Source organism: Cydia fagiglandana, chromosome 1 (assembly GCF_963556715.1).
Source record: "Cydia fagiglandana chromosome 1, ilCydFagi1.1, whole genome shotgun sequence".
Classification (NCBI taxonomy): domain Eukaryota; kingdom Metazoa; phylum Arthropoda; class Insecta; order Lepidoptera; family Tortricidae; genus Cydia; species Cydia fagiglandana.
In genome coordinates this window covers 16,528,961-16,554,229 of record NC_085932.1, presented here as the reverse complement: position 1 = coordinate 16,554,229, position 25,269 = coordinate 16,528,961, and the positions used below count along the sequence as shown (strand labels likewise).

Below are 25,269 nucleotides of genomic sequence, written 5' to 3'. Positions count from 1 at the left end.
TTATTCATAAACATTGACTAAAGTTGACAAGCCGATAATAATCGTTTGTCCCTTTCCGACGTATCGGTATGATGGAAAGGGACAAACGATTATTATCGGCTTGTCAACTTTAGTAAACGTTTATGAATAAGGCGGTAGAGTATACCTAAACCTCTACTATCCACTCAACCGACCGGCCCGCGAGACTGTTTTCCTGTCAACCGTCCGGGGTTTTTTAGCGACGCACGCCCCGCGCAGCGTATTCACAACTTTCTACAAAAATTATAACTACACTGCCATCTAATTTTTTTAGAGCTAACTATTTAGTTAGGCTACGTTGTCGCATCAAGAGATTTAGTAAATAATGCATTATTACGAAATATTCCATTAGATGGCTCTGAAATCAATTCTTTCTTCCACCCCTTTGGATAGTAAGGTTCCCGCAGACGGTCAAGAGCATATTTTTTTCGGATACTATGCTATCGTCGGACGGTCAAGTGGCTATAGGTGTTGAAATTAAAACTGCAAGTAAATGTGAACTCAGCATGTATTGGCAACAGAGGTGAGAATGGAGTGCAGCCACACGGCGGCGGCGCGCGCGCCCGCGTCCTCGTCGCTCGTGTAGCCCGCCGCCACGTACGACGCGCGTCCCGCTCTGGAATAATAGACTAATCGTGTACAAGAGTAACTGAGAATATATACCGATTTCTTTCTTGGGCTCTATTTAGCGTAATGCGTAAAAGATACGAGAGTGACGAGAGGCGAGTTTTTTCAACGCGGGCGAGTGTTTGTTTAGAAGTACCGGGCAGTCGGGGCAGTGTTAGAGTTTGACCAGCGAGTGGCTGCACAAAAAAAAAGCGGCAAATTCAAAAAATCTTTAACTGGTAACACGAAGCATAGTGCAAAAAAAGTAATTTGATACTTGGTAATTCATACGTAATTAATTTTTGTTTTGATTAGTGACTGACTGAAGTCTGCAACGTAGCAGACTGTAAATTTAATACAGTAAACAGACTGAGGATATCGTTGCAATGCAATTATAACCCCTGGCTTCTAATTTAGCCCACTTAAAAATTAAAAATATGATTGAATAGTTATCATTATTATCAGAGATACTAAAAAACGAAGGAACGAATTGTTAGTAGACTAATCAGTCAATCATTACAAAAATATGTAGTAAACATAAATATCTTTACTTCAACTGTACAAAAAGTAAGTTATTATATTATCCTAAGATTCCTAAGTTATAGAAAATGATACTTTGTTGTTACAAATAAATTTCAGGACTGACCATTAAACGGCACCCTTTAAATCTCATTTCTTTGGTCGTTGAAGTCAACAACCAAGGCATATGTCATAATATTGAACTTGGTTCTCATATGACATTTATATTTTTGATAGGATTAAAAATTACTTTATTTGTGTTTTATTTTGAAGTTTTGAACTCGGGTTAATTACAGGCGATTATTTATTAAGCATAAATATTTCCCTTGTGCTATTAAAGTAAACCTTCACAAGGGAAATATTTATGCTTCCCGTTGTACTTATAAAGTTAGTAATAATAAAAAGTCACATATTGTATAATGGAGCTGAACTGAAGGTAGGTGAAAGAAAACACAATTTAGTTTCAATCTACTTTTAATATTGTTAGTTTATAAAGAAGGTGCCTATTTATTTAAGAATCATAATCGAAATCGGATTCAAGAAATTCAATTCCTGACAGAGAACTATCACTGTCATTGTCACTTTCCCGAACTTCTATTATGAATGGAGCTAATTCAGTGTCTGTAATATTGTCCTTAGACTTGTATTTTCGTTCCACATTTATTACATGGTCTGTACTTTTTTTCCAATCTTCCGGGGTAATCATTGCAAAACATTCTCGGATCAAGTTTTCCGTATCTGAACCCGGTAGCCCCACATTTCTGCTGGCTATTTTTCGCTTTGTGAGGCTCCATATCAACTCAATAGCGTTTAGATCGCAATGGTATGGAGGCAATTTAAGGACCTCATGCCCATGCTGCTTCAATAACTCCTCTGCTGCATATATGGGACCAATTTTATTTTCCTCAACGAGGCACATCAATTCCTCCTTTTTGAAACACTCTTCATATGGGATATTATTTTCCCTTAGCCATTTTTGAATATCAGCCTTTAAGCTGTGCATGGTTGGAGGCTTATTTATTTGTGTTACATGGTAACTGGCATTGTCCATAACAATTACACTGGGCTCAGTCAAATTTGGGATTAACATTTCTCGTAGCCACTTTAAAAAATTAGAACTGTTCATGTCATCATGATAGTCAGCTGCTTTGGATTTTGTGCTAAAAACAAGCAAAGCATTGGGCACAAATCCTTGCTCTGATCCAGCATGCACTATAATATGCCGCTTACCCGAGGAAATTTTTTCAACTAAACCGGAAGTTGAAGGCCCTTGCCATGACTTCTTCGGTCTGTAATTTTGATGGACATATGTCTCATCAAGATACACAATATTTTTTCCTTCTTCCCGTTTTTTATGTATAGCTCTAAGAAACCTTTGCCTCCACCCAGATATTTCAAACTTTTCCATGAGGATGGAGCGCTCTTCTTTATTTTTTTTAAACTCAAATCCGTTCTCGTGTAGTATTTTCCTCAGTGTTTCACAACATCCTGAGAATCCTATAGATTCTTTCAAATCCGCGTGTAAGGCTCTTAGAGTAGGTACCTGCTTTTTGACGCAATAAAACTCATTAATTTTATTACGGATGGCTGACACATCAAAATTGTCTAAATTTGACACAGTTGGTGGCCGGGGTCGTTTTTTCCCTGGCGTATTCCATTGGCCTTGGTTAATAGAACCCTCTTTTTTAATTGTGCGTAGTGTACGAATGCTTGCACCTGAAAAAAAAACAGTTTTAACAATAGGAATTTTAACAAAAGAACACTAAAATATTAATAAACCTAGATGTGAAAATATAGATTATTTATATTACCTGTCATAGTAGACACTTTCTCTAAATAACTTGATTCTGATGCGTTATTATCAATAACATTCTTCAGTTCGCTTGCTAGCTTTTGAATAGTTTCTCTAACATTTTCGTCATCTACGCCCGCTGTAATATAAATAAATCATAAGTTTAGTAATACAAACAAATGTTCCTATCTCGTAAATTAAATTTGGTACAAGAAGCATCAACATTGTTTGATAATGACTTACCGGTCGCCTGAATGATTTCGTCCAATATTCGCTTCTTTTCTAGTAATCTCTCATTTTCGTCGTGTCGAACTTGATTATAGTTACAGATTATCTTAAATAACATGCTCCTCACACTGCTTCTAATCGGTTTAGCCATTATAATACGATATAAACTATAAACTTCCGTAACGAATGAACTAACATGAGAATTTGAGAATCTAGGTTATGTGTAAACTCGTTTGACAATATTTTTGACACTTTTGACAGCTAAAATTATTGCCATATATAGAATTCTCTAAAAATGCTTGTGCAGCGACTCGCTGGTCAAACATATGTTTGCAAATATAAACTCACATAAATGTGACACAAATATCAATATTGTTTGGTAACAGAAGCTGTCAACATTTTGACAGTTGTTTGACACTTTTGACAGATAAAATTGTTGCCATATGAAGAATTCTGTAAAAATGCTTGTGCAGCGACTCGCTGGTCAGACTCTAACAGCCAGTGATCAGCGATTAATTGACTTCGTGATTAGCCAATGAAAAACTTTATGAAGTTGTGATTTTTTTACTAGCAGCCTACTGGTAAGTAATGCTTGGACAGTGAGTACCTATAAGTCATAAAACATGTGTCATATGAATGAGAAATGGTGAAAAGTTATGTCCGACAAGCGCAAACGTTTACCTGGCAACCATACCGGCGGTGGCGCGGGCGCCTTGCTCGGCCGCCTCGTCAGCCCGCACAAGCGCTGTCTTCAGGCCTTTCGATAAGCTCTGCTTGAACGCCGTGGCCGCCGCGTGGAGAGTGTCCAACTGCAATTACATCTCCATGTTCAGAACTTTATCAGTTATGTTGCGCTATTTGCTTCTCTCTCAATAAAAAACCACGAGTAGTTTTTAACGTTTAGCGAGAAGATCGAAAAAAATGTGTAGGTACAGTCACCGGCAATAATATGTTACACAACGAAGGCCGCAAAAATATCTGACACGATCTTATTTTTAGAGCCATAAGAGCGTGTCACTTAATTTTGCGGCCTTCGAAGAGTAACATATTATTGAAGGTAGACTGTACGAGAGAAGCTGGTTTCTTGCAGCCGCGCTACGTGAAAACCATTGAAATATGCAGAATAGTCGCCGCGGACTCTGAGTAGGTAAGTAGTATTACAGTATTTTTTTTTTGTCTTTTTCATATCTCGGGACCATGGGGTCCCGGACCTTTGGGAGGCGTACGTGGGGCCGAAGCCAACAGCGCAGAGGCCCTTTAAGACACTTTAATCTAAAAGCAAGGGATACACGTGGCGGATACCATCCCCGAACGCACAATGTGATACATCCGGAGATGGTCCCCGCCAGGTGCAAAGACTATTGCAGTGCAGCACTTTTGTGCTGCGATGGGAACTAAGGTCTTGGGCTATAGATTTGAAAGTTGGATGGACTGGATAATGGGTTATGGGAGAGACTAGCGGACACCTGCCGTGACAATCAGTCTCAAAATTGTGTAAGACAGGTGGTGACTCGCCTACTCATTTAGTGGGCCCTACAACGGCCGCACGCACAGGGCGACAATAGGGCAACACTTCGGAGCGGCTGTAAGGTTGTCGAGAGGTGAGTCTGCGGTAGCCAGATCCCGGTGATCCGTTCAGCAGGCCGCCGGCGTTATGACATTTTACATTACAGTATTATCATTATTATGAATTAGTGTGTATGTGTGTTTAGTTTACCATAGTTCTGTCTCCCGGCTCGGCGCCCCCGTACGTAGAGATGGCGTGCATGGCGCCCTCCCACGCGGCGAGCCAAGACGCCGCGTCGACTGCACTCGCACTGAAACGTCCACTGACTTTATTTATGAACATTTTTACGACCGCTATTCGAATATAAAATAAGCTCAGCTGCCATCTATCTTATCTAGAAGGTGCGCCATAGTGGGTTGTTGCACATGTACGTTAGGTATTTACAGTTAACTGCAGAAATATTTGATTCCTCTCGAATAGTTTTATGCAGTTCTAACTCACTTTCATAGTTTTCACTTCACTGAAACCGAGGTCATTCTCATTGTAAATATCTTAAGAATTAGGTATATTGCGTCTGACAGAGCTTATTATGTAGCCTTCAATTTAAAATATAAATGGATACACATACAGAGGTAAAGAATATACTACCTGGCGAAAGCTTGAGATGCTGCTGATAAGCCCAGGCTGTAGAGGCCGCCCGAGGTGCCACCCATATCGGTTTCAGCGATCTCTGAGAGGTCCCACAGCACGTTGCATGGGAACTCCACGGATGCAGTTTTCAGGTATGATAGAATTGCTGCAAAATATATTCACAAATTATACACGTACACCAAATTAAATGTAAAGCATGACCCTCGTGTTCTCTTTCTAAAAATCTTTACTCGTGACACATTGATTTTACCCAATCCGAATTTCTTGATCGTTATACCGCAGTCTCCGTCTCCGCACCCCGAGTCCAGCCTGTTCAGAAGTTCTTCTTGCTTGACCAGTTCTTCGGCTGCCTTCTTAAGACTACCCATATAACCATTCCAGTCGCAGAATCATCAAAGTGGTAACTAAATGTCAGATGTGTCGTAACAGAGTCCACACAATGTGTCTAGAATTGTTTCGAAACAAAGTGTCGTCGCCGTGTCTACACTTTTCCGTAACAAGGTGTCGACACATTTGTGTGCACTTTGCGTGCGGTTTGCGACTAAATCTGACAGCAAATTTGTGACAGCAAATGTCAATATAAAATACCTCTTGAAAACCAAGGTTTGTCAAACTACTATTAGTGTCTCGTGTGCTCGTAATTCTAGTAAGTCATCATGGGCGATGCGAATGATAAAAATCGACCAAAACCATATAAACACCCAACACCCGTCAACCTTTTACAGAAAAGTTTTTAAAGAAATGCAATAAGCTACTTAGGTCAGCCAACGAATGCTCAAAAAAGTTGTAGAGGGAAATGCTCGGAACACAATTTTTGACTCTGTAACTTGGTTTGGACAAGTTAGGAGGTGAACATATCAAAAGTCCCCGGCCGTAGCCCTTGAGCGGGGGGAAGAGAGGGGGCTTTGAATGTCCCATTTTCCGGTTTTTCGATTATATCTCGGAAACTATGCATCTTAGCGACATGGCCACTTATACAAAATGAAAGTTAATTTAATTTTTTACAAGTTTATTCAGTCAATTTTTTCGATATGTTGAATAGTTTTTGAGATATCCGCTCTTGAAAGTTTATTTAGGGCTCTCAATTTTATCTTGATATATCTACAACAGTGAAGGTGCTAGGCCGTGTATGGTATCGTTTTCGTATAAATCTGGGTTGCTGAATCCATTTAAGGTATCACATTGAAACCATTCCACAAAATTAAAAAATCTTTTTAGGGTTCCGTACCTCAAAAGCAAAAAACGGAATCCTTATAGGATCACTCGTGCGTCTGTATGTCTGTCTGTCTGAATACACAAAATAGTTCTTTACCTATAGATGACAGGAAACCTATTAGAAATGTGCAGTCAAGCGCGAGTCGGACTTAATGTACGGAACCCTTAATACGCGAGTCCGACTCGCACTTGGTCGGTTTTTTTAAACTCCTCTTGACGCTTAACCGCTGAACCGATTTCGTTGAAATTTGGTATAGAAATAGTTTGCGTCCCGGAACAGGACATAGGATAGATCTTATAACCAAAATCATCTTTTGAAGGTGTGAAAAGTGGCGTGGAAATTTGTACGGGAAATCAATAACCGCTGAACCGATTTATATTAAATTTGGGATGGTCTACATCTTTGATTTAGTTAAAAATGATAAAAAAAACATGACTTCAAACCTAAACTTAAACAGTATTAACTTCAAGAAGTAAATTCTGAATTCCCCCCTACACCTCATTTCACACCTTTGAAGGATGATTTTTGAGATAACTTATTATGTCCTGTCTCGGGACTCAAAATATATGTGTACTAAATTTAAATTAAAACTGTTCAGTAGTTTAAGCGTGAAGAGGAGTTTAAAAGAAAGTAAGTTTATATGTTTTTACTTTGGAATGGTGTCAATGTGATACCATAACTAAATTTGGTACTGCGAATTTATACGAAAACGATACCAAACATGGCCTCGTAGCTTTAATGTTGTAGAAGTCAAAATAAAATTGAGAGCCCTAAATTCTTATTACTTGACCAAACTTGTGTAGAAGGAAAAGGAAAAATAAAAGTCTTCGGCAGGAATATAAGACACAAATATAAATTTTTTTTGCGTTACTATTTCAATCATCAAATATAAACATACCTTGATTATATTATTCTAGTGAGATCCTCACAGATAAACAAAAACATTTACTTAAAAAATTACAAGGTCGAAATGTCACGGAACTTGTGAGAGTAATACGTGAAAAATAAAAACTTTTATGACAAAAAAATCTGGACACAATTTAAGAAGCATCCAATTGCGTCGAGGAATCATCTGTATTTTTGCTTGTTTCATTACCTCCTCGCTTCTTTTTTTGTCCTTTGTATTCTGTAGCAATTTGTTAGATCTGAAAATAAAGATAACTTGCGTCGTCACGGATGTCGATTTATAGGTTTTAGGGAGTGCAGAATTCGAAAACGATGATCATTTTATAATCCAACATGGCCGCTACGTATTTTGTCATAAAAGTCGTCATGAATATCGTTTTATAGGTTTTAGGAAGTGCCGATTTCGAAAATGATGACCAGTTTGGAATCCAAGATGTGTGCCGTGCACTTTGTCATAAAAGTCGTCATGGATATCGTTTTATAGGTTTTAGGGAGTGCAGAATTCGAAAATGACGACTTTAATGACATACTGCATGGCCGCCATTTTGGATTCCAAAATGGTCACCAATTTCGAAATCAGGGCCCCCTAAAACCTATAAAACGACACCCATGACAACCTTTATGACATAGTGCGTGGCCGCCATTTTGGATTCCAAAATGGCCATAATTTTCGAAATCTGCGTCCCCTAAAACCTACAAAACGACACCCATGACGACTTTTATGACATAGTGCATGGCCACCATTTTGGAATCCAAAATGGTCATCATTTTCTACATCTGCGCCCCCTAAAACCTATAAAACGACACCCATGACAACTTTTATGACATAGTGCGTGGCCGCCATTTTGGATTCCAAAATGGCCATCATTTTCGAAATCTGCGTCCCCTAAAACCTACAAAACGACATCCATGACGACTTTTATGACATAGTGCATGACCGCCATCTTGGAATCCAAAATGGTCATCGTTTTCGAAATCTGCGCCCCCCAAAACCTATAAAACGACACCCATGACGACTTTTATGACATAGTGCATGGCCGCCATCTTGGAATCCAAAATGGTCATCATTTTTGAAATCTGCGCCTCCTAAAACCTATAAAACGACACCCCTGACGACTTTTATGGCATAGTGCATGGCCGCCATTTTGGATTCCAAAATGGTCATCATTTTCAAAATTGGGGCCCCCTAAAACGTATAAAACGACATCCATGACGACTTTTATGACACAGTGCATGGCCGCCATTTTGGATTCCAAAATGGTCATCATTTTCGAAATCGGCACTCCCTAAAACCTATAAATCGACACCCATCTCGACTTTTATGACAAAGTGTTTGGCTACCATCTGCATGCAAGACATTTCTATTATTTTTACGTACAAAAATGGCCCCCTGTCAACTTCCAACCGAGATTTAATCGATAATTTATTCGATTAATGCTCAGATTAATTCAATTTCAATCTATGTTAGGTCGACTAAACTAATCGTGATTAAAATTTGAGGATTAACTTTTTTTATTCCATTAATTAGTCGAATAAACAGTTAATCTATTAAGTCCCATCTCTGACCACGTCATTTTTACACTTTGAGAATATCTGAAAACAAATGAACACAAGGAGCCATTTTGCAAATCCAGTAACTTTGTTATTACTTTTGACAGCGCGTGTCATGTGTCTACACAGAGTCGACACAAAGTCGAAACATTTGCGACTACTTTGTGACTGCAATATTTCTCAGCCTTAAACCATATTTATACATCATAATTAACAAGTTTCGTAGTATGTAAAGCGTTATTTCTGTTATTTAAGTATAGTATACGCATCGAAGTACTAAAAATGCATCAAATAATATATTTATGAACACAAGCACTGAGAAGTAAACAATTTCATTTCCGGCTAAACTAAAACAATGTGGTGGCGCGTTGATTATATTACACTTAGTTTATCAAATCACTCGAGCAGTTTAATTCCCCATAATAATTTAAGTCCTATTGTAATATAAATGCAAACAATATATAATTACGTCTTGTAATCCGTTTTAGAGATGGCGTATTAATGTCACTTATTTTTATTTAACTATTTTTCCATCTGACAGTTCCCATTTGACAGGAACAAAATGAACGAATGAACGAATGATTTTGGCATAAAGTAGTCGCAAACCCGAAACAATGTGTGCACACGGCGACCACACTTTATGTCACTTTGTGTCATGTGTCGACCCTTCCCCATTTCTGGTAACTGTGTCGACACGGCGACGACTCTGCGACTGGAATTGTGACCGAAACAGACGGTGTCGACACAAGATGTGTCTACACCGCGTCGTAACGGCGACTGGAAATGGTTGTATGGGTATTCTTGAACAGTTCTTGTTCTTTAGGCGATAAGGAGGGACCAGTTGCAGCCTGAAGAAGAAAAATATTCTGGTCTCAGTACATCAAGACTAAACGTAAATTGAACACTTTTTATCAAGTACTTATCAAGACGAATCTCACCCTCTATGCCCTTTTTATTTTATTTATTTGTGGACAGTTGAACTATACCTTCTTATCATGATCAAGTATCTCCACTATTGGCGTTTGATTTGCAGTTTTTCCGTGGAACCGAACCCCACCTGTATATACGTCTAAACTCAACATCATCATGTATATGGCGTAAGGGCAGCCGCCTCGACTAAATTCGCCTTTTCAGCATCGCACTGCAACAGCATACCAGCATCCCCGTGTCCCCAGCCAACAGCGGCATTCAGCGCGTCCAAGAACTCCAGCCACAAATCTCCCTGCAGTCGGAAGCCGTCCCGATTATAAACTCACCTTCCTAGCATCACTCTGTAACAGCGTATCATCATCCCCATGTGGCTCATCGCAACGTCTGGACGCGGCACCGCCTACCCAGCCCACAGCGGCGGTCGGCGCGTCCAGCAACTCCAACCAAAGATCTCCTCGCGTCTGGTTCAGGTGCAGCAGGCAAATCTGGAAGCCTTGCATCTCTAGCGACGTCTTTAAGTGTCCAGAGTATATCCGTTCCACTATGATTTTCTTACCACCTGTAAAATATAGGTAAGTACCTACGTATGTAAGAAGCTTTTTGTCTTATTCACAACCTTCATTTATTTGTTTCATGTACTTATAACTTATGCTACGGTTAGGTACAAATGTCACAAATGGGAATACTGTTATACCTAAGTACTCCTTTGCTTCTACACTGATGATATTAATCTCCATGAACGAGGTGCCTCCCAAGTTATCGATCATGACGGCCACTCTGTCTCCAGACTTCAGTTTAAGATGTGCAACAACCTAAAAACGTTTTAACGCATTAAAAAAACATTTATTTTTAGTTATCCATACAGAAAAATAAGAACAATCGGTAAACCTGGTCAAGTATCATGGAGACGGTTTCTTTGGCTGTTCCCAGCTTCATCTTCTCGATTCCCGCTTCACCGTGCACTCCCGCGCCTAGTTCCATCTCATCATCAGCTATCTCGAACAGCGGCGGTTGACCTGAATTTCAAAACGGAGTTAATTACGTGGTAAGCATGTCTCAGATTTTTCCGGAACAGATATCAGATTAATTGATTTAAAATACCTGGCAATGAACAGGCACTCAGGCAGACTCCCAGTGTGGCCATGGATTCGTTGGCTTCAATAGCTATTTTCCTTATGGTCGCCAAATCATAACCCTTCTCCGCCATAGCTCCGCACAACTGTAATTCAAACAATATGTTTTTTTTTATATGACGTTCGGGCACAGAATAAATAATATTACTAGGTACAGAAGACTCACTCTCTAACAAAACGCATCTGTTACGATCAGCACAGATATGGCCGCTAGGTGGCGACAGCGCCACGCGCGGCTTATGGCAAACCCCAAAATTGGGGCCGAACGGATGTACTTTTAACTACCTGTAGCAAAGCGACTAAATCGCGGAGTGAGACACGCCTGGGTCGGGGGATACGTCCACGTATGTTTGTCCCTGAATGTTTTTGGAACTTAGACATACATACACATTTATTTCTTACAGAAATATATGGAATAAATGACAAGAAGACAATAAATGTATCGTCGTGTTGTGTGTGGCGTGTAGTCTGTAAAAAATAATCCGTCTACTAAAGTTACGACGATCCAAAAGGTGGAACTAACCTTGTAAAAGAAGACTTCTCCACACATGCTCCTTCCTCCGGTTTTGTTGTGACTCGAAGCAACATCCTCGCCAACGATAAGACCCTCCACCTGAAAGACAAGCAGCGGTATGTCTTAGGTATATAGTGTATCGTATATTTTAATTCGAAACAGATAAAGTACGTATCGAGGTTTTTCGTCAGATTAGGTATCTGGCCAAATGTATTTTATGGCGTTTCGCATTGTTTTAGGTATTAGATTTATCTGATTTATAGTCCCACTTATACAGGTATACGTAGTAAACAATCAATCCACCATAGGAATGGCATTCAAGTTTCCTGATAAATTTTCCTTTCCCAATTTAGAGCTGATATAGAAGTAAAAGTACGCAGAAACTCACCTTTATGCCAGCGATCTTTGCTTTTTCTATAGCTTTCCCAAAGTTCAGCCTGTCTCCAGTGTAATTGCCAATTATAACTATCACGCCACCTAAAAGTATGAAACGTACCTTAAGTTTTGATTTGACCTCTATAACTATATGATGTAGTGAAAAGTCGGTCACCTGTGGTAATGGATACCTACACGTCCAGAGTCAAAGTTGGTTTTGTATTAATAACGTCTTAATTTATAATTTAAGGCGATTAAGTAATTAAAGATCCTTTGAACAGCTGTAATTTGCCTTCCACATAGATATGCGCAGCGTGACACACACGCTCCTGCTTCCTAAAGCTCCTACACACTATGCCGGCGGGCATGCCGCCAACAACTCGGCGGTATTCCCGGCGGGTATTTTAGCCAGACTATAGTATCCGCAGAATTAAGTGGCGAGCAGGGTCATAAACGTCAGTATTGTTGTTACCGCAACCTGCACTATTGTTACACGACCCGCTCCATAAGGCCGTGCAGGTGCGAAAGAGATAGTATGATTCCGATGATTTATGACCGTGCTCGCCACTTAATTCTGCGGATACTATAATAATGCTGGTGGCATACCCGCGCGGCAAAAGCTAGTGTGTGGGACCAGGTCTTCAGACGAAAATTCCTAAAACAATTCTAAGTTAGAAGTACTAGTGCTCGACACTGTACCAGTATTCGACATGGCCACTTTATGTCAAAGTGACAAGGATTAAATTACTTACTTACTTACTGCCGTGGCGCAGCGACCCGAAGTGGATCTTGGCCTCTGACACTAAGGAACGCCATGCTTCTCTGTCTAGCGCCGTTTCTGTCCAATCGACGGCACCGAGCTCGTTCAGATCTTTCACGACCTCATCGCACCAGCGATACCTAGGACGCCCAACCGGTCGTCGACCATCCGGATGGCCCGAGTACGCTCTCCAAACCGCTCGATCTTCACCCATACGGACCACGTGCCCGAGCCATCGGAGTCTTGAGGCTTTCGTTTCTCCTACTATACTATAAGGATTAAATTAGAATACAGAAAAATCTTCGCCGTTCAAATTTAACCTAGGTATATTACTTTGACATAAAGTGCCCATGTCGAATACTAGTGCAGCGTCGAGCACTAGTACTTCTACCTGAAGCCTTTACTTCCTCTTTATTTTCCTGACTTAACAAGGTTCCCTCTCTCACCCGAATTGTACTTGTAGAGCTGAGCGATCGCGTAGAGCACGTGCCCCGTGGGTGGCGAAGCGAACACGCCGCCCGCCACGGCGCCGTCCAGCATGCCGCCTCCCACCAGACCTGGACACAAATCCCTACTATAGACCGACCGCTTCAATTAGTCCTCGCCTGCGCGGTACGGGGGCGACGGGGTAGGACGCCTAAGGGCGGCGGGGAAGGTGCGGGCGGCAGGCATACGGCGGCCGCACCTTCCCCGCCGCCCTTAGTCGTCCCTCCCCGACGCTCCCGTACCGCGCAGGCGAGGACTCATTTAAGTGGTCGGTCTATAAATCTGCGACCATTTAGACACCGTAAGTAATTTACAAATTGTAACCTCAAACAACTACCTCCTGCAAACGGCTCATGGCCCGAACCGCCACCTCCGAGAACTGCGACTCGCTTCGAATCTACCTGGAATATAAAAAAAAAACAATCGTCAGTCGCAGTAAATAGACCTTTAATAAAACATAGATTTAATTAAACTGCCATAAACAGCGTGCTGCGAGTGCGAATGGTAATGATTCAATCACTCAGGACATTATGGTGCTCAAACATTGGCTGTTATAAAATGTTATAAACATCAGGGACAACATAATAAAACACTATCAATACTATCATGCTGTCCCCACACGATGTTATATAACATTTTATAACAGCCAATGTGGGAGCACCATCAGAGGACTGCAGATCCTGTAACTGTTCTACCTTGGTCCGGACGGTGATGACGCGGTGCTTGGGATGCAGATGCAGCGTGGGGTAGGTAGCCACCACCCCGCGCAAGTTGTCGTCCACGCAGCTCTCCGGAGAGTTGATTATTTTCTTCGTCACAGGCTTGCGAGACATCCTGGAACTGTAGTTAAGTACCTAGTTATATTCATTTTGAATCGTAAACTTATCTCGTTTTACTAAAGGGAAAAGGTACACAACAACAAGGTAAACAAAGAACATTTCTGGACATTATTCGCAGGTACCTATGTTCTTAATTAAATCTTATTACTGTATACCTTACTATAAATTACATAATAGGTAAACATAAAATAGATCGGCAAATATAGGGCGAGGCCAGACACAGTAACAAGTTCGGTTTTCTATAATATGAGTAAACATATATTTACCAGAATAAATTGAATGATTTTAAACAATAAACTATATGCTTTTAAATGACACTTACTTTTTAGAATTTAATTTCGTAGGAATACTTAATAAACTGGCACAAACTTCACTATAACCGATTCTGCTAGAATCGTATCTGCATCAAAATTACAAATTATGTAATTTCGTTCTATATAACCGGCTCAAACTAACTGACAAGTACTGTTAATAGCATTATTGTGGTCTAATAATCGTAAGAAGTTATCAACTGAGAGCCAATGTTTACGACCTCTGTCTGATAACGTTGTTTATAACTTTTATATACCTACTACTTATAAAAACTTGACTCTAACTAAAAGACCTACCTACATTCTAACGAAAGTTTATTTGTTACTAATCTTTTCGTCTTACCCAAAATAATTAGGGAGGCTACAGACTAATATAATTTAGATACCTATTTTATATTCAATTATACCGTGGCATAATACAGTTTATACACGAGTTATATTTTACTTGTACGACCCATACAACCATTTCCAGTCGCCGTTACGACGCGGTGTAGACACATCTTGTGTCGACACCGTCTGTTTCGGTCACAATTCCAGTCGCAGAGTCGTCGCCGTGTCGACACAGTTACCAGAAATGGGGAAGGGTCGACACATGACACAAAGTGACATAAAGTGTGGTCGCCGTGTGCACACATTGTTTCGAGTTTGCGACTACTTTTTGCCAATATCATTCGTTCATTCGTTCATTTTGTTCCTGTCAAATGGAAACTGTCAGATGGAAAAATAGTTAAATAAAAATAAGTGACATTAATACGCCATCTCTAAAACGGATTACAAGACGTAATTATATATTGTTTGCATTTATATTACAATAGGACTTAAATTATAATGGGGAATTAAACTGCTCGAGTGATTTGATAAACTAAGTGTAATATAATCAACGCGCCACCACATTGTTTCAGTTTAGCCGGAAATAAAATTGTTTACTTCTCAGTGCCTGTGTTCATAACTATATTATTTGATGCATTTTTAGTACTTCGATGCGTATACTATACTTAAATAACAGAAATAACGCTTTACATACTACGAAACTTGTTAATTATGATGTATAAATATGGTTTAAGGCTGAGAAATATTGCAGTCACAAAGTAGTCGCAAATGTTTCGACTTTGTGTCGACTCTGTGTAGACACATGACACGCGCTGTCAAAAGTAATAACAAAGTTACTGGATTTACAAAATGGCTCCTTGTGTTCATTTGTTTTCAGATATTCTCAAAGTGTAAAAATGCCGTGGTCAGAGATGGGACTTAATAGATTAACTGTTTATTCGACTAATTAATGGAATAAAAAAAGTTAATCCTCAAATTTTAATCGCGATTAGTTTAGTCGACCTAACATAGGTTGAAATTGAATTAATCTGAATATTAATAGAATAAATTATCGATTAAATCTCGGTTGGAAGTTGACAAAGGGCCATTTTTGTACGTAAAAATAATAGAAATGCAGATGGTAGCCAAACACTTTGTCATAAAAGTCGAGATGGGTGCCGATTTATAGGTTTTAGGGAGTGCCGATTTCGAAAATGATGACCATTTTGGAATCCAAAATGGCGGTCATGCACTGTGTCATAAAAGTCGTCATGGATGTCGTTTTATACGTTTTAGGGGGCCCCAATTTTGAAAATGATGACCATTTTGGAATCCAAAATGGCGGCCATGCACTATGCCATAAAAGTCGTCATGGGTGTCGTTTTATAGGTTTTAGGAGGCGCAGATTTCAAAAATGATGACCATTTTGTATTCCAAGATGGCGGCCATGCACTATGTCATAAAAGTCGTCATGGGTATCGTTTTATAGGTTTTGGGGGGCGCTGATTTAGAAAATGATGACCATTTTGGATTCCAAAATGGTGGCCATGCACTATGTCATAAAAGTCGTCATGGGTGTCATTTTATAGGTTTTAGGGGGCGCAGATTTCGAAAACGATGACCATTTTGGATTCCATGATGGCAGCCATGCACTATGTCATAAAAGTCGTCATGGATGTCGTTTCATAGGTTTTAGGGGGCCCCGCTTTCGAAAATGATGACCATTTTGGAAACCAGAATGGCGGCCATGCACTATGTCATAAAAGTCGTCATGGGTGTCGTTTTATAGGTTTTGGGGGCGCAGATTTCGAAAATGATAACCATTTTCGATTCCAAAATGGCGGCCATGCACTATGTCATAAAAGTCATCATGGATGTCGTTTTATAGGTTTTAGGGGGCCCCGATTTAGAAAACGATGACCATTTTGGATTCCAAGATGGCGGCCATGCACTATGTCATAAAAGTCGTCATGGATGTCGTTTCATAGGTTTTAGGGGGCCCCGCTTTCGAAAATGATGACCATTTTGGAATCCAGAATGGCGGCCATGCACTATGTCATAAAAGTCGTCATGGGTGTCGTTTTATAGGTTTTGGGGGGCGCAGATTTAGAAAATGATGACCATTTTGGATTCCAAAATGGTGGCCATGCACTATGTCATAATAGTCGTCATGGATGTCGTTTTATAGGTTTTAGGGGGCCCCGATTTAGAAAATGATGACCATTTTGAAATCCAAAATGGCGGCCATGCACTATGTCATAAAAGTCGTCATGGGTGTCGTTTTATAGGTTTTGGGGGGCGCAGATTTAGAAAATGATGACCATTTTGGATTCCAAAATGGTGGCCATGCACTATGTCATAAAAGTCGCCATGGGTGTCGTTTTATAGGTTTTAGGGGGCGCAGATTTCGAAAACGATGACCATTTTGGATTCCAAGATGGCGGCCATGCACTATGTCATAAAAGTCGTCATGGATGTCGTTTTACAGGTTTTAGGGGGCCCCGCTTTCGAAAATGATGACCATTTTGGAATCCAGAATGGCGGCCATGCACTATGTCATAAAAGTCGTCATGGGTGTCGTTTTATAGGTTTTGGGGGGCGCAGATTTCGAAAATGATAACCATTTTCGATTCCAAAATGGCGGCCATGCACTATGTCATAAAAGTCGTCCTGGATGTCGTTTTAGAGGTTTTAGGGGACGCAGATTTTGAAAATGATGGCCATTTTGGAATCCAAAATGGCGGCCATGCACTATGTCATAAAAGTTGTCATGGGTGTCGTTTTATAGGTTTTAGGGGGCCCTGATTTCAATAATGATGACCATTTTGGAATCCAAAATGGCGGCCATGCAATATGTCATAAAAGTCGACATGGCTGTCGTTTTATAGGTTTTAGGGAGCGCAGATTTCGAAAATAATAACTATTTTGGAATCCAAGATGGCGGCCATGCACTATGTTCAAAGTCGACATGGATGTCGTTATATTGGTCATGGTCATCATTTTCGAAATCTGCTCTTCCTAACACCTATAAATCAACATCTATGACGGCTTATATGACAAAGTGCACGGCAGACATCTTGGAATCCAAAATGGACATCATTTTCGAATTCTGCACTCCCTAAAACCTATAAAACGATATCCATGACGACTTTTATGACAAAGTGCACGGCACACATCTTAGATTCCAAACTGGTCATCATTTTCGAAATCGGCACTTCCTAAAACCTATAAAACGATATTCATGACGACTTTTATGACAAAATACGTAGCCGCCATCTTGGATTATAAAATGATCATCGTTTTCGAATTCTGCACTCCCTAAAACCTGTAAATCGACATCCGTGACGACGCAAGTTATCTTTATTTTCAGATCTAACAAATTGCTACAGAATACAAAGGTCAAAAAAAGAAGCGAGAAGGTAATGAAACAAGCAAAAATACAGATGATTCCTCGACGCAATTGGATGCTTCTTAAATTGTGTCCAGATTTTTTTGTCATAAAAGTTTTTATTTTTCACATATTACCCTCACAAGTTCCGTGACATTTCGACCTTGTAATTTGTTAAGTAAATGTTTTTGTTTATCTATGAGAATCCCACTAGAATAATATAATCAAGGTATGTTTATATTTGATGATTGAAATAGTAACGCAAAAAAAAAAATTATATTTGTGTCTTATATTCCTGCCGAAGACTTTTATTTTTCCTTTTCCTTCTACACAAGTTTGGCCAAGTAATAAGAATTTAGGGCTCTCAATTTTATTTTGACTTCTACAACAGTAAAGCTACGAGGCCATGTTTGGTATCGTTTTCGTATAAATTCGCAGTACCAAATTTAGTTATGGTATCACATTGACACCATTCCAAAGTAAAAACATATAAACTTATTAAAATACTTTCTTTTAAACTCCTCTTCACGCTTAAACTGCTGAACAGTTTTAATTTAAATTTAGTACACGTATATTTTGACTCCCGAGACAGGACATAATAAGTTATCTCAAAAATCATCCTTTAAAGGTGTGAAATGAGGTGTAGGGGGGAATCCAGAATTGACTTCTTGAAGGTAATACTGTTTAAGTTTAGGTTTGAAGTCATGTTTTTTTAACATTTTTAACTAAATCAAAGATGTAGACCATCCCAAATTTCATATAAATCGGTTCAGCGGTTATTGATTTCCCGTACAAATTTCCACGCCACTTTTCACACCTTCAAAAGATGATTTTGGTTATAAGATCTATCCTATGTCCTGTTCCGGGACGCAAACTATTTCTATACCAAATTTCAACGAAATCGGTTCAGCGGTTAAGCGTCAAGAGGAGTTTTAAAAAAACCGGCCAAGTGCGAGTCGGACCCGCGTATTAAGGGTTCCGTACATTAAGTCCGACTCGCGCTTGACTGCACATTTCTAATAGGTTTTCCTGTCATCTATAGGTAAAGAACTATTTTGTGTATTCAGACGGACAGACATACAGACGCACGAGTGATCCTATAAGGATTCCGTTTTTTGCTTTTGAGGTACGGAACCATAAAAAGATTTTTTTTAATTTTGTGGAATGGTGTCAATATGATACCTTAAATGGATTCAGCAACCCAGATTTATACGAAAACGATACCATACACGGCCTAGCACCTTCACTGATGTAGATATATCAAGATAAAATTGAGAGCCCTAAATAAACTTTCAAGAGCGGATATCTCAAAAACTATTCAACATATCGAAAAAATTGACTGTATAAACTTGTAACAAATTAAATTAACTTTCATTTTGTATAAATGGCCATGTCGCTAAGATGCATAGTTTCCGAGATATAATCGAAAAACCGGAAAATGGGACCTTCAAACAAAGCCCCCTCTCTTCCCCCCGCTCAAGGGCTACGGCCGGGGACTTTTGATATGTTCACCTCCTAACTTGCCCAAACCAAATTACAGAGTCAAAAATTGTGTTCCGAGCATTTCCCTCTACCACTTTTTGGAGCATTCGTTGGCTGACCTAAGTAGCTTATTGCATTTCTTTAAAAACTTTTCTGTAAAAGGTTGACGGGTGTTGGGTGTTTATAAATATGGTTTTGGTCGATTATTATCATTTGCATCGCCCATGATGACTTACTAGAATTACTTACGAGCACACGAGACACTAATAGTAGTTTGACAAACCTTGGTTTTCAAGAGATATTTTATATTGACATTTGCTGTCACAAATTTGCTGTCAGATTTAGTCGCAAACCGCACGCAAAGTGCACACAAATGTGTCGACACCTTGTTACGGAAAAGTGTACACACGGCGACGACACTTTGTTTCGAAACAATTCTAGACACATTGTGTGGACTCTGTTACGACACATCTGACATTTAGTTACCACTTTGATGATTCTGCGACTGAAATGGTTATATGGGGAGTAGGTACCAGTGGCGGCGCCTCCATAAAAGCCGATTCCCACCGGCTTGCCTGTTTTTGGACGTTTGAGCAGAGTTGTAAAGGAAATATGTAAGCCAAATTAGCCCCGGCTTGCCTATGGATATGTTTGACGCGTCGCCACTGGTAGGTACATACCTCATCTCAACCACAAAATTTAGTAGTTTACGGAATCGAAGAATTTCTCAGTCGTTTTAACTTCTATCTAGCTTTTAAAGAGTTATGTCATAAAACACAACACGGCACTTAACACTGAACATTAATAATAGGTATAGGTAAATATTGTTTTTTGTCTGCAGAGGAAAATTATAATACCATTAGAAGACTAACACAACGTGACAGCGTGAAGTCTAGACTAGACGTTGACTGATTTTCCTATAGGTAATAACTATTGTGTAAGTAACAGCCTAGTGGTTTGTATTGAAACCTAGTCGGTGGTTTGAGTAGCATCATAATATGATACCAGACGTTCAATCATATAACATCAAGCAAACAGAATCTATGGTCCACATTCTGATATACGAAAATAATCTTAACTCCTTTGTGTTTCGGTAGGTTTTTCCTAATTAGGTAATCGTAGTTAGAACGTTATCAATAGACTGTCCACCAACGTTCTAGCCAACGAATGATAGCGTTATTTTTAGGCTCACGCACAAGTTCTAGGCTGCTGTGATGCGAGTGAAGGTCTTAAATCGTTGGTGCGGTTGGTGCCTTAGTGCCTTATTAGTCATCTTAGTGAAGCTAAATGTACTTAATAAATAAGTGTCGTTAGTTGGTCTGAAAATGATAAATGAAAATTATAGGTATAGGGAATTATAACAAAAAAGTCCAGGAGCCAAATATATTGTAACAGCCCATATAACCATTCCAGTCGCAGAATCATCAAAGTGGTAACTAAATGTCAGATGTGTCGTAACAGAGTCCACACAATGTGTCTAGAATTGTTTCGAAACAAAGTGTCGTCGCCGTGTCTACACTTTTCCGTAACAAGGTGTCGACACATTTGTGTGCACTTTGCGTGCGGTTTGCGACTAAATCTGACAGCAAATTTGTGACAGCAAATGTCAATATAAAATACCTCTTGAAAACCAAGGTTTGTCAAACTACTATTAGTGTCTCGTGTGCTCGTAATTCTAGTAAGTCATCATGGGCGATGCGAATGATAAAAATCGACCAAAACCATATAAACACCCAACACCCGTCAACCTTTTACAGAAAAGTTTTTAAAGAAATGCAATAAGCTACTTAGGTCAGCCAACGAATGCTCAAAAAAGTTGTAGAGGGAAATGCTCGGAACACAATTTTTGACTCTGTAACTTGGTTTGGACAAGTTAGGAGGTGAACATATCAAAAGTCCCCGGCCGTAGCCCTTGAGCGGGGGGAAGAGAGGGGGCTTTGAATGTCCCATTTTCCGGTTTTTCGATTATATCTCGGAAACTATGCATCTTAGCGACATGGCCACTTATACAAAATGAAAGTTAATTTAATTTTTTACAAGTTTATTCAGTCAATTTTTTCGATATGTTGAATAGTTTTTGAGATATCCGCTCTTGAAAGTTTATTTAGGGCTCTCAATTTTATCTTGATATATCTACAACAGTGAAGGTGCTAGGCCGTGTATGGTATCGTTTTCGTATAAATCTGGGTTGCTGAATCCATTTAAGGTATCACATTGAAACCATTCCACAAAATTAAAAAATCTTTTTAGGGTTCCGTACCTCAAAAGCAAAAAACGGAATCCTTATAGGATCACTCGTGCGTCTGTATGTCTGTCTGTCTGAATACACAAAATAGTTCTTTACCTATAGATGACAGGAAACCTATTAGAAATGTGCAGTCAAGCGCGAGTCGGACTTAATGTACGGAACCCTTAATACGCGAGTCCGACTCGCACTTGGTCGGTTTTTTTAAACTCCTCTTGACGCTTAACCGCTGAACCGATTTCGTTGAAATTTGGTATAGAAATAGTTTGCGTCCCGGAACAGGACATAGGATAGATCTTATAACCAAAATCATCTTTTGAAGGTGTGAAAAGTGGCGTGGAAATTTGTACGGGAAATCAATAACCGCTGAACCGATTTATATTAAATTTGGGATGGTCTACATCTTTGATTTAGTTAAAAATGATAAAAAAAACATGACTTCAAACCTAAACTTAAACAGTATTAACTTCAAGAAGTAAATTCTGAATTCCCCCCTACACCTCATTTCACACCTTTGAAGGATGATTTTTGAGATAACTTATTATGTCCTGTCTCGGGACTCAAAATATATGTGTACTAAATTTAAATTAAAACTGTTCAGTAGTTTAAGCGTGAAGAGGAGTTTAAAAGAAAGTAAGTTTATATGTTTTTACTTTGGAATGGTGTCAATGTGATACCATAACTAAATTTGGTACTGCGAATTTATACGAAAACGATACCAAACATGGCCTCGTAGCTTTAATGTTGTAGAAGTCAAAATAAAATTGAGAGCCCTAAATTCTTATTACTTGACCAAACTTGTGTAGAAGGAAAAGGAAAAATAAAAGTCTTCGGCAGGAATATAAGACACAAATATAAATTTTTTTTGCGTTACTATTTCAATCATCAAATATAAACATACCTTGATTATATTATTCTAGTGAGATCCTCACAGATAAACAAAAACATTTACTTAAAAAATTACAAGGTCGAAATGTCACGGAACTTGTGAGAGTAATACGTGAAAAATAAAAACTTTTATGACAAAAAAATCTGGACACAATTTAAGAAGCATCCAATTGCGTCGAGGAATCATCTGTATTTTTGCTTGTTTCATTACCTCCTCGCTTCTTTTTTTGTCCTTTGTATTCTGTAGCAATTTGTTAGATCTGAAAATAAAGATAACTTGCGTCGTCACGGATGTCGATTTATAGGTTTTAGGGAGTGCAGAATTCGAAAACGATGATCATTTTATAATCCAACATGGCCGCTACGTATTTTGTCATAAAAGTCGTCATGAATATCGTTTTATAGGTTTTAGGAAGTGCCGATTTCGAAAATGATGACCAGTTTGGAATCCAAGATGTGTGCCGTGCACTTTGTCATAAAAGTCGTCATGGATATCGTTTTATAGGTTTTAGGGAGTGCAGAATTCGAAAATGACGACTTTAATGACATACTGCATGGCCGCCATTTTGGATTCCAAAATGGTCACCAATTTCGAAATCAGGGCCCCCTAAAACCTATAAAACGACACCCATGACAACCTTTATGACATAGTGCGTGGCCGCCATTTTGGATTCCAAAATGGCCATAATTTTCGAAATCTGCGTCCCCTAAAACCTACAAAACGACACCCATGACGACTTTTATGACATAGTGCATGGCCACCATTTTGGAATCCAAAATGGTCATCATTTTCTACATCTGCGCCCCCTAAAACCTATAAAACGACACCCATGACAACTTTTATGACATAGTGCGTGGCCGCCATTTTGGATTCCAAAATGGCCATCATTTTCGAAATCTGCGTCCCCTAAAACCTACAAAACGACATCCATGACGACTTTTATGACATAGTGCATGACCGCCATCTTGGAATCCAAAATGGTCATCGTTTTCGAAATCTGCGCCCCCCAAAACCTATAAAACGACACCCATGACGACTTTTATGACATAGTGCATGGCCGCCATCTTGGAATCCAAAATGGTCATCATTTTTGAAATCTGCGCCTCCTAAAACCTATAAAACGACACCCCTGACGACTTTTATGGCATAGTGCATGGCCGCCATTTTGGATTCCAAAATGGTCATCATTTTCAAAATTGGGGCCCCCTAAAACGTATAAAACGACATCCATGACGACTTTTATGACACAGTGCATGGCCGCCATTTTGGATTCCAAAATGGTCATCATTTTCGAAATCGGCACTCCCTAAAACCTATAAATCGACACCCATCTCGACTTTTATGACAAAGTGTTTGGCTACCATCTGCATGCAAGACATTTCTATTATTTTTACGTACAAAAATGGCCCCCTGTCAACTTCCAACCGAGATTTAATCGATAATTTATTCGATTAATGCTCAGATTAATTCAATTTCAATCTATGTTAGGTCGACTAAACTAATCGTGATTAAAATTTGAGGATTAACTTTTTTTATTCCATTAATTAGTCGAATAAACAGTTAATCTATTAAGTCCCATCTCTGACCACGTCATTTTTACACTTTGAGAATATCTGAAAACAAATGAACACAAGGAGCCATTTTGCAAATCCAGTAACTTTGTTATTACTTTTGACAGCGCGTGTCATGTGTCTACACAGAGTCGACACAAAGTCGAAACATTTGCGACTACTTTGTGACTGCAATATTTCTCAGCCTTAAACCATATTTATACATCATAATTAACAAGTTTCGTAGTATGTAAAGCGTTATTTCTGTTATTTAAGTATAGTATACGCATCGAAGTACTAAAAATGCATCAAATAATATATTTATGAACACAAGCACTGAGAAGTAAACAATTTCATTTCCGGCTAAACTAAAACAATGTGGTGGCGCGTTGATTATATTACACTTAGTTTATCAAATCACTCGAGCAGTTTAATTCCCCATAATAATTTAAGTCCTATTGTAATATAAATGCAAACAATATATAATTACGTCTTGTAATCCGTTTTAGAGATGGCGTATTAATGTCACTTATTTTTATTTAACTATTTTTCCATCTGACAGTTCCCATTTGACAGGAACAAAATGAACGAATGAACGAATGATTTTGGCATAAAGTAGTCGCAAACCCGAAACAATGTGTGCACACGGCGACCACACTTTATGTCACTTTGTGTCATGTGTCGACCCTTCCCCATTTCTGGTAACTGTGTCGACACGGCGACGACTCTGCGACTGGAATTGTGACCGAAACAGACGGTGTCGACACAAGATGTGTCTACACCGCGTCGTAACGGCGACTGGAAATGGTTGTATGGGAGACCTCTATTATCATACAAATATGCATGTATGTGGCCTGTAATATTTCTCCCTCACTATCTAATAATGATAATATGTTGACTGTACCTATGCATTTCTTACACACTACCTACTTTAACCTTGTCTGCGTTAACAATCTCATAAAACGCAAATAATTAGTAAGAAACATTTCAGTCTGTATTTTCCAATTTGTATACAAAGATTGTTTTCATTGTTGTTCAAAACTCATTAACAACTTTGTTACAAT

At 39.2% G+C, this 25,269-nt stretch overlaps 2 protein-coding genes across 2 annotated transcripts; both read right to left on the bottom strand.

Moving 5' to 3' along the window:
• Positions 1–512: 512 nt before the first annotated feature.
• LOC134666135 (triokinase/FMN cyclase-like) lies at positions 513–20,221 on the bottom strand. The gene is made up of 17 exons (XM_063523294.1): positions 20,202–20,221; positions 13,888–14,032; positions 13,530–13,593; positions 13,153–13,263; positions 11,960–12,048; positions 11,581–11,670; positions 11,026–11,143; positions 10,813–10,940; positions 10,619–10,736; positions 10,251–10,483; positions 9,802–9,842; positions 6,023–6,037; positions 5,572–5,681; positions 5,319–5,466; positions 4,881–4,980; positions 3,845–3,972; positions 513–634 (listed from the first exon to the last, which is right to left on the bottom strand). Exons 1-17 carry the CDS (start codon positions 20,204–20,206, stop codon positions 520–522), a joined length of 1,758 nt encoding a protein of 585 aa, XP_063379364.1. The 5' UTR covers positions 20,207–20,221; the 3' UTR covers positions 513–519.
• On the bottom strand, positions 1,600–3,453 carry LOC134665853 (uncharacterized). Its single transcript, XM_063522889.1, has 3 exons — positions 3,179–3,453; positions 2,955–3,074; positions 1,600–2,859 (listed from the first exon to the last, which is right to left on the bottom strand). Exons 1-3 carry the CDS (start codon positions 3,312–3,314, stop codon positions 1,655–1,657), a joined length of 1,461 nt encoding a protein of 486 aa, XP_063378959.1. The 5' UTR covers positions 3,315–3,453; the 3' UTR covers positions 1,600–1,654.
• Positions 20,222–25,269: the final 5,048 nt, after the last annotated feature.